This window comes from Alligator sinensis, unplaced genomic scaffold (assembly GCF_000455745.1).
Source record: "Alligator sinensis unplaced genomic scaffold, ASM45574v1 scaffold386_1, whole genome shotgun sequence".
NCBI classification, from domain to species: Eukaryota; Metazoa; Chordata; order Crocodylia; family Alligatoridae; genus Alligator; species Alligator sinensis.
Genome location: NW_005841996.1, coordinates 1,802,344 through 1,817,401, shown reverse-complemented (window position 1 = coordinate 1,817,401; position 15,058 = coordinate 1,802,344). Strand labels below are relative to the sequence as shown.

The 15,058-nt window shown below is 42.5% G+C and overlaps 1 protein-coding gene across 1 annotated transcript in view; it reads left to right on the top strand.

The window, feature by feature from the left end:
- The window catches only part of GABBR2 (gamma-aminobutyric acid type B receptor subunit 2), a 984,392-nt gene that overhangs the window by 660,065 nt on the left and 309,269 nt on the right, over positions 1-15,058 (top strand). The window contains 1 exon segment of the mRNA XM_006021507.2: positions 13,834-13,914. Coding sequence (XP_006021569.1) covers positions 13,834-13,914 — 81 coding nt within the window.

Sequence of the window (15,058 nt, the reverse complement as noted above, 5' to 3'; positions counted from 1 at the left end):
TCCCTACATGCCCAGCAACCTCAGGCCATGACCCATCTGTATTGATACCCTGGCAGAGCATCCTAACACCTGTCTGCCTTTGACCTGAGCTGGATCTTTCTAACTCACCTGTACTTTCACAAGCAGATCCAGTGGTGCAGTTGCACTTCTCTTTTATTGTGTACATCACATACCAGCGGTTCTGGTTCCCCATGGCCATGGATACCTGGGTCTCTTGCAGAGTCTAAGGCATAGCTGGAGCCCCAGCCTAGCCTGGGACTATTGGGAGGTCCAAGCATGGAACAAGTGAAGAAGGGGTGACCTGCCTACCACTGCTACTGTTCCTAGCTGACCCAGGAATTGGGGAAGTCCCAGGACTGCTCTTGCCCCTGTCCACCCTGGGGCTGCGAGAAGTGGCTATGCAGGGTGCCAGGCTCAGCAGCAGGTCCTGATAACAATAGGATAACAACAGGTCTCCTTCCTCCTCCACTGCATTTTTCCAACTGGATCATGAAGCAGCAACTTGGGGTGCCAGGCTTGGCTGGGGACAGCAGTAACAGTGGAGAGCTCCTCTATTTCCAGCACTTGCTTCTGTGCAGTGGGGGGCACCATCTTTGGGCAGGTAGTAGGAGCAACTGGAAGGGGGACTTGCTCACTGCCAACACTCCCAGCTGAGCCCATCTCCCTGTGCTGCTGCTCACAAAAGCCCCAGCGGGAGAGGGGAAGGAGCAGCCCTGGGATTTCCCCCTGCCCCCAGGTCAGGGGGAGACAGCAGTGGCAGTGGGTGGATCCCCCCTTCCTGCACCTAGAGGCAAACCCTAGGTAAACTATGCGTGCGGGGGGGGGGAGGGTGTTAATGTGTAGGGAGGTCCTTGAGCTGGAGAGGAGAGGGTGACAAGAGAGGGGATGGCTGGGAAGGAGCTGTAGCTGCATCTTCTGTACCCTGATTTTCAAATTCCTAGATCTGCCCGTGCCTGCTTTAGGTATCTCAGTTCCTCTCTATGGGCAGGCATACTCAAGCGGTTTTTCTAACCACTGAACTCCCTAAAATGTTTGAGAAAAAAGACAGGGTTTATAAGAAAAGTGACTAACACTGGGTGCCTAATCCTGTCGTTGTCTTGGGTCAGGGTGGATGGGGCTCCAAGGTTAGGAGAAAGTAGAGGTGCTCTCAGCCACAGTAGTTAGGGCTGCACATACAACTGATTCTTTGACTGAAACACAACATCAGATGAAAATCATTCAGATGAAATGGCAATGAACATATTTTGTTTTTTCCTGCCAAAGTAAAAAACCTAAACATCTTATTTACAGTAAAATATGAGAAAACGTTTTCTTCTTTTCTATTTCCTTTTATGAGAAAAGCAAAGTAAATGGTGATCCAGGTTCACAAAGCAGCTAAAAGATGAAGAGGTAGTTCAAGTACGTCAAACCCTCCCTTTCTTGGGGTTGAGCAGTGTCCCAGGAAGGCCCAGGGATTGGGTCACTCTCCAGAGAGGTGGGAGACAAAGTCTCATATTGCCTCAGCCAGAGGAGGAAGTCAAACCATTATGCAAACAATGTATGTGTCGAGGGGACTCACCACTTACAAACAGCTCCTGACAACTGCACATCCATTTGTTAACTCCTACCCCACAGTAATCTAATGTGAAACTGCAGAGGTTTACCCCTGTATGAAAAGGTAACAAATTATTGTGATTTAGCTTCCACTAACCATAGGATTGAGCAGACCGTTGAAACAGTTACCACAGATTCAGCTGAACTTCTCTCAGTCCTTCCTCTTCCCATTTTCAATTGGTATAATTACTTCATCTGCCCATGCCCTGGGTCTCCCACATTGTGGGTGACTGACCAAACAGAAGGCTACTCAGCAAAAGGCAACTACCAGCAGCAGTATGTGCTGGCACCACATCACACATTTTTGTTTTCTTGGGGGAAATGATTTGTTGAGCTTAATACAAAATCATGAATAGTTTTTTGATAACTAACATTACTTATTTTTTTAGCAAATTAGTATACCATTTGTCAAAAAGATGGTAATGGTATTTCTTCTTTTTAAATAAGAGCACCACTGCCTTGTTTCATGACGAGATTCCCAGCTGAGACCCAGTTTCTTCATTGGTTCATGTGATGGATATGCTGGTCCATTGCTAATAACTGCCTTTTGTCTTTGAATGTATTGCAGAGTTAAAGCATATCTTAGATAATGCCTTATAGCAACTGATATTTCAGCACACTAAAATCAAACTGAAGACGCAACAGAAGGCAGCCAGGGCCGCCTGCCCCTTGTCACCAGCATCCCTCACCTCCTGAGCCTCCTGGCTTCAGCTTTCTCTGTCATAGGGACACTGACAGATGGATCTGTTGATTTAAGTTACTGGGCCCTGGGCTGCCTGCCAACTGGGACTTACATACCCAGATCAATGGCATCTGTGTTCAAACCTGCCACTGCTTGGATGGGCTTAGAAGTCATCCAAATCCTGGGGGCTCTTGGGACATTTCCCTGGAACCTCGTCCAAGCCTATGCATGTGAGTAGCTTGAACAGCTCCATTGCAGACAGGTAAAGGTACTCTCACAGGTAAAGGTATTAAAGGGTATACAGCAGTTATTTGTAGGAAGGGAGCCAAATGCTGCATTGTCATTGAATATCCTCCTCGTCTTGCATGAGCTGATGGAAAATTGACTGAATCTCTGGACTTTTACACATGCTATTTAGTGTTTGCTCTTACATACTCATTTTTGCCACTCAGGAACAGCATGTCCATATGGGACTCTATCTGGAGAATTTGGGTTTAATACAGTAATCAATTCCTGATCCCAGATTATTTTGGTATTTTCAGATCAATTCCAACATTTAAAACTAAAATTATATTTCATAATATATATACCTGAATTGTCATGTATATCAGTATATTTTTTTTTTTATGTCCAAGATTGCAGAGAGAAGAAAATGAGTATGATTCCTTTTTATGGAAAGTTTTTCCAGGTTTTTTTTAAGAGAACATAGCAGAAATTAGATTCTTCAAGTAAAATCTAAGCTTGTAGTACAATATTACATATATTTACAACTTAAAATTAATTACACCAGGCCATCCCTTGCTATATAGCTTGACAATCCCCAAAGTCTTTTGCTTGAGTTGAATGTTGTACAAATTAGTGATGGGTCTTTTAATGGTTATATCTTCTAATTGTAAGTCTTAATTAACATTATATGATATACTATACTAATCATAAAGTCAGATATTAAACTTATAGTTCCATTTAGTGTTTAGTTTAAAATGCCAAGGACTTGATTAAATGAGCTGGGATATTATGAATATGATTTAGAAGCATCTTTGGAATGTCCCAAATTACAAGATACATAGTCACAATTCAGTGGTGAATGAAATTATCTTTGTGCATAATTTTTATAGCAGTTCAGACACCATATAAATGTAAGATGATGTTGATATTACTAGTTATAAAATGTCTTAGTTAATAATGGTTTCCATTGATTTCATTGTATAGCTTTGGGGTACATACTTCAATAAATGCAAATAGATTATTACTATTTAGTAATAAATACAACTAGATTTACTAGTAACTATTTACTAGATTTGTTAATTAATCTATTACTAGATTTCTGCACATACCCAAAATAAACATATTCTAATGACTAAAACAGGAGAGAAAGATGAACAATTAGTACATTCTTTTTTTTAATCTAAAAATATAGCTCTTTGCCTATATTGTCCAAATCTAGATTGATAAAACTGGACCAGAAATTTAATTTCAGGATTTCTGGTGATATTTTACATACTTCTTATTTGTTATTAGGCAAAAATGCCATTACCAGTGTAGTAAAATGATGGAAGGTGTCATGCCAGGCCTCTCTTGGTCTTCCCTCTGGTACCATGTAAACCAGTATAGCCTGTTCTGTGGTCAGGTTGTTGGTAACTAGACTGGTGCCTCCAGCTGGGCTTGCCTGGGTCAGGAGGGTTTGTGGACACCCAACAGGACTAAAAACAAGACCTATCAAAGGGTGGATGAGCTCCTTGCAAGCCAATGGCCATCTATACCTGGACAGGAGATGGACACCACCAGCTCACTCCACCCAAAGAATCACCAATGATGCAGAGCAACTCAACTGACCTCATTGGAATAGCGAACGGTTGTTACAGCATCTCAGCTGCCCCAGTGGTCACACCGGCCTCAGAACTGACCTGACCTGAAATAACGCAAGATCTGAAGATAAAAGTTTCTGGCTTCTTCTGATTCTGCTGCTAATGCATGTTGTTCAGCTTTTGGCAAGTCATTTAGCGCATCTCTCTTTTTCCTCATATCTACAGTGGAATAATAGTGGATAGGTATTGGAAAGATGCCTTTAGAAGTAATTATCAGATAATGCCTATATATATTTTGATAACATTAGGCAATAGGTTATTGTGGCCCCTCTACACCTTGTCTGAGTTGGAAGCAAAGAAGGCAGGGTGTATAAAGATGAAATGTTATGGGGGAATTTTTCTCTCTCAAACATCAAAAACATTCAGTTAAAGTTTCAGGTTAATGGTCAGGTAGCTCTTATTCTAGCAGAACCAGTTTATCACATCTAACTATAATGAATGTGAAATACTGTGGTAATTCAAATAATTTCTTTTCTCACTCATACACAGTCTCTTTTCTCTTTTGGATTTGCTTCCCTTCTCTTTTTCTCTCCATCTCCTATCTTTTCTTCTTGATGGCTATTGTTAAGAACAATCATCTGCCCAACCTGACATTTTATCCCTCATTTGAACTGCAGTGCTTAATATCAGAACTATCGTCTTTAAACAAACAAAAAAATATTGTGACTGCCTAAAACTGAATAGAAATGTATAAAGAAAGGCTTACCCATTTACAATATTCACTAGAATCTGAGATGAGGTTTTTCCCCCCATTCAACATATGGAAAAAAGCCTCTCATCTTGGACTTGAGTACAAGCTGTTGGGATGGGGGTGGGGTTGGGGATGGGAGCATCAGCTACAGCTCCAAATCTGCCCCTGGGTCAGGATTGGAGCCACAGCTATATTCTCCTCTTCACCACCTGCTCCACTCAGCCTCTGCTCCCCCACACCTCTGCTCCCCACTGCCACCCCACTGTTGTCTCTCCCTCCTTGCACTGCCACTGCTTAGCTTCCAGTCACAGGCCCAGCTCCAGCTGGTGCTTTGCTCCATCCAGTGGCACCTGCAACTCTGGCCCTGACTCCAGTACTGAGGCTGGAGCTGCCCCTGAAGTTGTTGCATGGCTGGGCAGGGGCCTCAGTTGGACCAGGACCTGTGAGGGGAAAGTAAGCAGCAGCAGGAGGGGGGAGGCATGGAAGCAGCTCAAGCAGCAGGCATTGAGGCGCGTAAAGCAGGATGGCAGGCAGCAGGGGGCACATGCTAGGAGGGCAAGTGGTGAGGAGGCAGGTGGAAGGGGGGCAAGTGGCAGACGTCAGGCACCGGAGGGTACAGGCACTGTGGTGGTGTGGAATAGACAACAATTGGCAGGGTTCAGGCCATTTCACTCCCCTGTCACCTACACCCGTGCCCCTGCTTACCCCACTGCAGTGGTGGAGACCAACAAATGTAAGACAGCCCTCCAAAAATTAGATTCTAGACATAGAAATTTAGAACATTTATATATCTTCCATGTCTAGAACGTAATTATTTGGGATCATCTTAAATTCAAAGTAGTCTTGGATTATAGTAAATACAGATTATTTTAATCTTATTGTTGTATCTTCCCAGACCTAGAAACCTGGCACATGGACTTGTTAATTTTGTTGATTTGCGGTGAGGACAATAATGTATTGTAAATGAAGGTTACGTTAATTTACTAAAATCTTCTGCCAAATCCCTAACAAAAAGTAGTTCAGTGGAAACTTTTATGGTTATTTTCTGATATATTGCCTTCCATAACTATTAGACCAACTCAACACATGAGATTTAAAATAGCTTTTCCATTTTGAACACTTTGTTAAACTGGTTATAAAGTAAGCAGCACAAAAGTAAAAGAAAAGTACAGCTGTCCAAACAGATTTCACAAGACCCAGCCAAATCTAGGGTGAATCTTAGATTTCCTTGGTATTTGCAAACACCAGCTCAGGTTCTGTACTTGTATTGGTCAACTAGCCTTCTTCCAATTCACATCCTCCTTTTGTCCCTCTTAATCCTGGGACCATCATCAGTTATTGAGGAAAATTAGCCCTTATGCCCTCTCCACATAGGGTGAGGTGGCAGTGTGAGTTAATACCTTGATCTAGACCCAAGTTGAAGGGTGTCCTCAAGGCCTAGTTAGAATCATAAAACATAGGCCAAGAAGGGACCTCAGAAGGAAATCTAATCCATGTCTGCTACTCAAGGCTAGATTGTCTTTATCTGAATCATCCCAGATCATCATATAATCTGTTCTTAAAAAATTTAGGAAAAAGGCTCACACGCATAACTGTTATGCATAATGCCTGAAACATCAAAACCTTGGCACTTGCAACATCTAACTTGCCACTGTGGAAGCAGTCGGTTGAGGCCACTGTCAATATCCTGGCAGTTCAAGGAGGAAGTAGTTTATTAAAATAAGCTCAAGAGATCTGAGATAAAGGCCTGTAAATGTCTGTTGTAATGTAGGATATAAATGGGTACCTGGTCATTTGGGACAGGGAGTCAAAAACAATATGATACTGGTTACAGAAATGGGGGTACCTGATGGTTTGAAGGGCTCAGGCATTGGCCCTTTCTCAAGGGCAGGTTGTGACTAACCAACCTGATTTCCTTTTATGATGAGGTGAGGTGTTGTAGATGGGGAAGCAGTGTATATGATGTACCTTCAGTTTAGTAAGGCTATTGATACTGCCTTCCATTACCTCCTTATAAATAAGCCAAGCAAATATTGTCTAGAGGGAAATAATTTCACTCGTCTTATATTAGTTCCATCTAAAGAATATTTGTTTAGTTTGTTTATAAGTGTATAACTGTTTGGGTAACTGTGCTCAAAGAGTGGTCACAAATGGCTCATGGGGAAACTGGAAGAGGTATCAAGTAGGCTTGCCCAGGGGAATCAAATACATAACCAGACTAGTATTGCTGAAAAAAAAGCAAACCCTAACAACATACTTATTATCAGTAGTGTTGTGTACTAATCACAGGAAGTGATTTTCCATTCTATTCATCAGTAGAGAGACCTCACATGGAAAACTATGTTCGATTCTGGGTATAGCACTTTAAGAAAGAGGTGCACAAATTGGAAAGCATCCAGAAGAAAATACCAAAAATTCTTAGGTCTAAAAAAAACCCAGATAAGGATAATGTAGGATTATTTGGTCTAGAGGCAAGAAAACCGAGGGTGGATTTGTTAACAGTCTTCAAATACTAAAAGGGTTGTTATAAAAGAGATGGCATTCAACTGTTCTGTGTCCACCAGGGATAGAACATAAAGTAATTGGTAAATTGCAACACAGGAGATTTAGGTTGGCTACTAGGAAAAACTTTCTGATAATGATTGCGGTTAAGCACTAGAACCGATTATTTAGAGAGGTTATAGAATCTGTCAGTGGAAGATTTTACTCGCAAGTTAGATGAACATTTATTCAGGATGTTTAGACACAGAGGATATTGTCTTGGTTTGGGGGTTGGACAAGATGACCTTTTGTGATCCCTTCCAGCCCTACTTTTCTATGTTTTGGTAATATTTTAAAAAAATGCTTAAAATTGTTTGCTGAATCCTAAACATAAGGCAGGATTTTCAAAAATGCTAAGCAGCTAGTCATACCTATTGCATTATTATTAGAAATGGGATGGCAAAGATTCTGGATAATGACTGCTAATGAGCACAAAACACATTTATCAGTTCCCTTTGGGAAGAATTAGGAAAGGATGGGAGAAAAGAGGGTGGATAGGAGAACAGAAGGGAGAAGGGGAGAAACAAGTGTGTGGGAGGGAGTATAAAGAAGAAAATTCCTTAGGAGGATGGGGGCCAAGACAGGAAAAACATGAATACGGAAGGAAGAGGGAAGATGGGTAAAAGAACTATGTGGAGAGAGAAAAGTGCAAGGAAGAGCTTATGGAGAACAATATAATTTGTAATGGGGGCCATAGAGGGAATAAGAGAAGCTGTAGAAAAAATACTTTTTTCAAAGGATGGTTATTCAGATGAGCAGAGGAACTAAAGGCCTGGATTGAAGAATGCTTTAGTATAATTTTTTTCCCCTTTGTAGATACTTACAGACTCTAACGAAGTCTCTGCATAAACTTCTCTGATAGAGAAGTACCTTAAGTCAGGGGTCAGCAACATGCAGCCGGCAGACTGAATTTGGCCTGTGGAGCCACAGGATCTGGCTCACAGAGCTAGTGGGCTTTGCTTCTGCCTACAACTGTTCCAGCCAGTGGGGAGCTGAGCTGGGCTTCCAGCTGCAACTGGGGGGTAGGGACAGCTGCTCAGCCCTGGCACTGGCTCAGTTCCCCACCAGTTGGAAGGTATACTTGTGCCCCAGCCAGGGAGCAGAGTGAGGGTGGGAAGCTGGGAGAAGCAATGACAGTTACTTGCCTAGGCATGGGGTTGATGCACTGCTGAAGCCACCCAACCCTGGCTGAACTGGGACCAGGTTGTTCCAGCCCACAGCCTATGAAGGTTGCTAGCCCCTGCTTTAAGTCTTTCACCTAAGACCTCTTTTCCACTTTTCCTTTAATCAGCCAAGTGGTTCTTCTCAAAGATGTCTTTAAGTTTTCAAAATCTTTGTTCAAGTGTGAGCCCCAGAACAGGACAATTATGACATCAAGTTACTTTGACAAGCTACAGTATGTCCCATCAACACTGGATATACAATGGGTTTAAATTGTAAAGAAACATGCTGTTTAAAGCTCTGTTAGAAAATGTGGCCATTTCTGTAGAGTAGATGGCACAGTCAGATTTTTTTTGGCCTTTGGTTCGACTGAAAGATTATTCCATACTCAGAAATTGGAATTTTTCTGTTTCATTTCCTTTTCTCACTTCTTCTTGCTATGATACCTAGACAAATTACTCTGTTTTCATCTGTTTGTTTGTGCTACCCTATGTACTGGCTGACAAAAGGCAAACAAGGATTTCACCTAATCGAATGGGACCCTCAAGTAGTACAACATTAGGGTTATCATATGTCCTGGTTTTCCCAGACATGTCCTCTTTCTGGTTCTTCCTATCTCCATTCATGTATCTCTTTTTAAATATCAACAAATGTCTGGGATTGTGGTCTGCTCAGAATCAAAATTTTTCCCAGCACTTCCCAGCTTGCCCTAGCAAGGAGCTGCTTGGGGATGGGGCAAGCAGGGGAAGGGTGATTAGGGGCAGGTGGCATCACATGTGCCTGTGTGCACACACACACATGACCAGCATGCAGCCAGGCAGGGTGGTGGGGGCATCTCTGGCAGCTGCATGCAGGTAAGTCTATGGGGGGAAAGCAATAGTAGGCCAGGGATTGGGAACTGTCCAGGGGGGGGTGGGAGAGCTCTGTGTTTGTGTGGCAGGGGTGTGCGGAGGGGATGGGTGTGTGCATGGTTGGACTGGTGGCACCGTGCTCACAGGGGTGGGGCAGCTGGGAGACACTGCAAGGCTGGGGGGAGCAGGGGGCTGTGGGTCAGGAGTGAGGGACTCTGGCAGGGCTGGGTGGGCTGTGGCTTGGGAGTCACCCCCACCAAGGTTGGTGAGGGTCTGTGGGTCAGGAGTGTGGGGCACAGGCAATGCCAGGGGACTATAGGTCAGGAGTGAGGGTTATCAGCAGAGATGGGGGGGCTGTGGGTTGGGAGTGAGAGGTACCAACATGGTCTGGGGGTGGGGTACTGTGGATTGAGAGTGAGGGGCAGCAGCTGGGTGGGCTGTGGCTTGGGAGTGAGGGGCAGGGGCAGGGCATGGGCATATCACTGCCTCCTCACAATCATTTTACCCCCTCCCCAAGAAGTGTCCTGTTTTTTGAAACTGGAAATATGAAAACCCTAACTGGTGTAGCCAACTCTACCTCAGACCCTCAACATAAAGAGAAAGACTGAGTAGGAGGAAAAGGCCATGTCATGAATGTGAGGGGAAGGATGGAGTGATGTTGCTCCTCTATTTTGTTGAGGCAGCCATAGACAACATAACCAAGGAAGATGTAATGTACATCAAAGGCTATTTCAGCTACTAGCAGGTTTAGGATTGGAAGAGTAGAAAGGTTTTACCCAGAAAGAAAGAATAGAAAGATCATGTCATAAACAACAATCTGTAACATCATATAATAGATCAGGAAAGAATAGAGAATCCCAAATTTCTAGTGTTAAAAAAAGGGAATAAAATAAGCAAAAAACTGATTTGCTTCTTAGAAAACAAAACCACCTGTTAGGCTGTCTTCATACCGTTTCATAAAGCAAAAAGGGACACAAACAAAAGACCTAAAAATGAGTTTGCTCTCTGCTCTTCATTTCACTTTACTCATCAAATCAAAAGGTATCTGTAGTTTTAGCATTTGCCCTCAATTATCAAATGTATTTTCATTAACAATACTAAGAAAATGAGTTGTTATCTTAACTGTTCCTATCTAGAAGTAGTTGACAAATATACATATACATGTGAAAGTAAACTACTCTAACTTGATTCTGAATTGATTCAACTACTCTGAATTGATTCAGCTTTGCAGGCTAGTCTAACCTGCCTAGATTGAATTAGTTTGCAACTGCACAGACAGTCTCTCTGGACTGAAGAAATGCAGGCACATGCCTACAGTGGCTTAGGCAAGAAGCCAGGGGGCAATAGAGCAGCTCTCCGTCCCCTTTTATAGTGCTGAGCTGGGGTGGGCGGTGGCCAGGCCTCGCCAGGATGCTCTGATTAGGGAGGGGTTTAAACCCCCACCCTGGCCTGCACAGTCCCAGTCAAGGAGCAGGAGTGTTGCCAGCCCCTGGAGAGCACTCTGAGGCAAAGTGAGGGTGTGCAGTGCATACATCTGTAGATGATACTGAGCTTTTCAATCTTCTCCCTGCTTCTTCATACTGTCTGCAAACAGTGAGCAGCAGGGGCGGGGAGGACAGGGGGAAGCAAGGCAGACCGTGCTGTGCCTGCAGTCTCTACCAGAGCTGTGGCTAGGGAGCAGAGGGGAGAGCCAGCCTGTTCTCTAGAGCAGACAGCACAGCATAGCCAGCCCAGGGCTGCATAGCATCTGGGATGCTGAGAGACTCTGGTTTAATTTAAACCAGGAAGGGGCTTGGGACAGACATTGCATAAAACGGTTTGACCCAGATCAGTTAAGTCTGATAATACATTCAACCAGGTTTATCTTAAACCAGTTTTATTCAGTTTGAAACTGGTTTATGTGCACCAAACTTATGTTCTGTTATAGGTTTAAACCAGTTTCTGATCACTTCAACCAGTTTATGTGTAATGTCTGTCCCATGCCTATGTTATTGTAAAGAGCATAGTTCTCCATCAGATTCTGCACCATACATACCTATTTCTCTTCAAACAATGCATCTGTTGCTGCTCCATGTTTCATTGCTTTAACACTGTGTATCTACTAATGCAGTTGTTTGCATTGTGAAAGGATTGTATTTGTATGCCCGTGACTCTAGGATCACAGTTCTTTCATATATTTCTAGTCACAGCTTCATTATAAGAGGAGATTGTCTTAAGGTTTGCTTTATGGCTGAATAATATATTTTTTAATAAAAATGTAATTTCAGTAGGAAAAGGTGTATTATTTTTAATAACTGCAGTGAAAATGATGCAGCTCACTACACTGGAGCCCAATGAATTTGATGGACCTGATCAGAGAGGAGATATTTTTACAATAACTACAATGCACGGAATGCCAGGGAATGCTGTTCTCATGGATTATTGTACCATTAAGCAGATGAACAGAATTTGGATGTTGCAAGAAATTTTCTATGTCTGATCAATTAGTAAGAGGATCAACCTGCATATTTAGTCAGAGTAACTGTGGAATCTGGTGCTCAGAACTGCGTAGAACATGATGTTTATTGTTCAACTGAGCATTTTTCTTTTAGTTTCTGGTATTCTTGCTCATTTGCCTGTACTTTTGCTAAGGTATATTTATGACTATGAATAATTTGTTACTGTTCTTACACATTTTAGGAAAATATAGGCAGCCCACACAGAGTCTCCTAGTTTTCTGTTCTACCTTTTGTACCCTAGCTATTTTGCAATATGCTATTTGCCTTGAACTTGATAATTTTATCATTATTTGCCTGCTGTAAAGAAAAAAAAACCCCTTTGCCTCCTGGAAGCTTATGATTTAGTTTTAAGTCAGATGCAGAAGTTATGAAACGTGAATCTAGGGGTTCTACCAGGTCATGCTAACAGTGAACAATAAGGATTAAGAGGGGAAAAAGACAGGAAAATGATTAATAGCACATTCTAGAATAAAGTAAAAAACATCTGCTTTAAAATGTTTTAAAATGTTGTAATGCAGGTGTTAGTGTCCTTTAAGAAAAAAGTAACAAACAGTAAGTTGAGAGGTTCATTAATTTAAACCAAGAAGCTTTGTATCAAACAGGTGAAAATAGTTCCTGCCAAAAAAACCCTAATAGATCAGGACAGATATATGTCAAGTACAGTACAAGTGCAAATATAATGGCAAGAGTAGATTGCCAATAGGGGTGTGCAAAGCCGGCCCTATTCAATTCGGATTTGGATTTGGCCCGAATCGGGGACAGTGATTCAATTCGTTGATTTGGATAACTGTCCCTGATTCAATTTGGCCAAATTCGAATCTGAAGATTCAATGCTGATTTGGATAATCAGCAATTCAGACACAGACAGCTTTAAAAGTTTTTTCTACATACCTTGAGGTACCAGGTATGGCTTGTGATCACTGTGATGCTGGGGTGCATTGAGCATCCCACAGGACTGCATGGGGTCCCTCCCCATGCTCGACGACGAACCCGTAAGTGAACCAGAAGTACTTCCAATCCACTTCCAGGTCTGCTGGGGAGTGTGCAGGGGTGCCCCTTGGTTCCCCCCCACAACTCGGCAATCAGCCACAGGGGGACCCCGGGTGCCTTCCCCAGACCCAGGAGGCACCAGTCACTGAGTCAAGGGGACGTGGGGGGGCCCTCTGCATGCTCCCTGGTGGACCCAAAAGTGGACCAGAAGTGCTTCTGGTCCACTTCCAGGTCTGCTGCCAAGCGTGCTGGCGAGCCCCCTGCATTTCTGTGAGTTGCTCCATGTGCCCCAGCATCGCAGCACTCCTGAGCCCCTGCTACCTAGAGGTATGTAGAAAAAATATTTAAAGCTGTGTCTATGTCCAAATCTCCAAATGTTTCCGAATCTCTCCAAATCAATAAGGAGGGTTTTGACAGTACTAATGTGTTGTTAATTCACAACAACAATCAGGTGGAAGATACTATTTTCCTATTCTATCTAATCTGCTCTTTGAGAACTTGGACCTGCCATGTAGTTATCTCCTGTGGAAAATACCTTCTTCATTGGGCAGTCCTGTTGGTTCAAATGGAATTAATTGAAGTAGAGGGTATGAGCAGAGGATGGTGGAATCTGACCCCAAGCAAGTATCTGAGTCTTCAACTACTAAACTTATTGAAACTACTGACGTTTGTTCCAAATGAACTTGTTTGCTCCTTAATTAAATCATTGTTTGATAAAAACATTATCAAACATAATTTTGTGTTTCTTTAAAAAGTTCAGAAATGTATCTTTTTATAGTAGAGGATATAAAATCTGGCAGTCTGCTTTAATAAATCACTCACTCCGGTTGTATTTCTTTTCTTTGAGTCATTCTGTGATACCTTGGATGTAAATATAGCAACAAACAGAAAGGGAAAACAGTTAAATAATTTAGAGTATGTGAACTTACATAAACAATCACCTTTGTTTGTTTCTCTGCAGAAAGAAAGGAAGTGAAGGTGGGAGAATATAATGCTGTAGCTGACACATTGGAAATAATCAACAACACCATCAGGTTCCAAGGTAGGACAAGAAACTGAAAAGAGGCACAGAAATTACTTGGATTACTCACAGAGGATATGCTGTATAGAGAGATGTTTTAATATTGTGCAACTAAAAATATTCCTATAAAATTATGTGTGGGTGATTTCAGAGAAGGTCTAGGGCCACTTCTTTATATTATGTGTTTTATTTTCTTGGGAGCAACAACATGAGAGGTCTGAGCAGCAAGTAGTAAAACTTCAAATATTTTTTATTGCGTTAGTAGTCTTCTTTCAACAGTTTGTACATATCATCCTCGATGTATGTGAACGGATAATTTTCATTGTTTCAGTTGGCTTCAGAATTTATTTTCTCTTTTGTCACACCTGAATTTTATTCCTGTGTTATCTCCACCAGTCCCTCTCATTTGACCACTGCACTAGTACATTGTATGTGCATAAATAAAGGAATTTACATGTCCTCTTTGGCTATGCCTAGACTCCAGTCAAAAGGTATGATTGCAGCATTGGTAGAAAAAACCTGAGCCTACCCTTACTCCAGCTACAGTGGCAGCGAAGACCCAGTCGTACAGACTTAGTGTGGGCTAGGAACTTGAGTATGTCTCCAGCATCCATCCCAGGTGTATATGCATGGCTTGTGTTGCCACAACTTCATGGCTTTTGTTACCTGAGCTGGTTAAATTCAAGCTAACATAGGTATGCCAACCCACCCTGCAGTCATGCTTCCACTTGTAAGGCAGAAGGACCCACAATCTTTTTAAGTATACAAAGATGCCAGCTGTCATTTTAATCTTTAGATACTTTTCAGAAATGAATTAAAGGTCTTTCCTGCTGCTAATAGGTGCAGGCTGCTAATGGCAAGGGTCTAATCTAGGGCCCAGCTACAGTTTCTTTGTCCCGCTCTGGATCCCCAAGTATCATTAGTCCTGGCTTAAAAGATTCTCTGATAATTCCCTCCAGCATGAGACAATGGTTGGGTATAGAACTGCAGTTTCTGGTCCTATGCCCTGTCCTCCTTGCAGCCTTTCAGCAGAAGGGGTATATCTTCTGTATTATATTTTTATCCTGTTCATCATTGCCTTTCTAGTTTTCTGAAGGACTTTGCCTTCTAGGAAATACATGACCTCTTCATTGAAACTGGGTAGGCCTTTGAGGCACGGCATTCC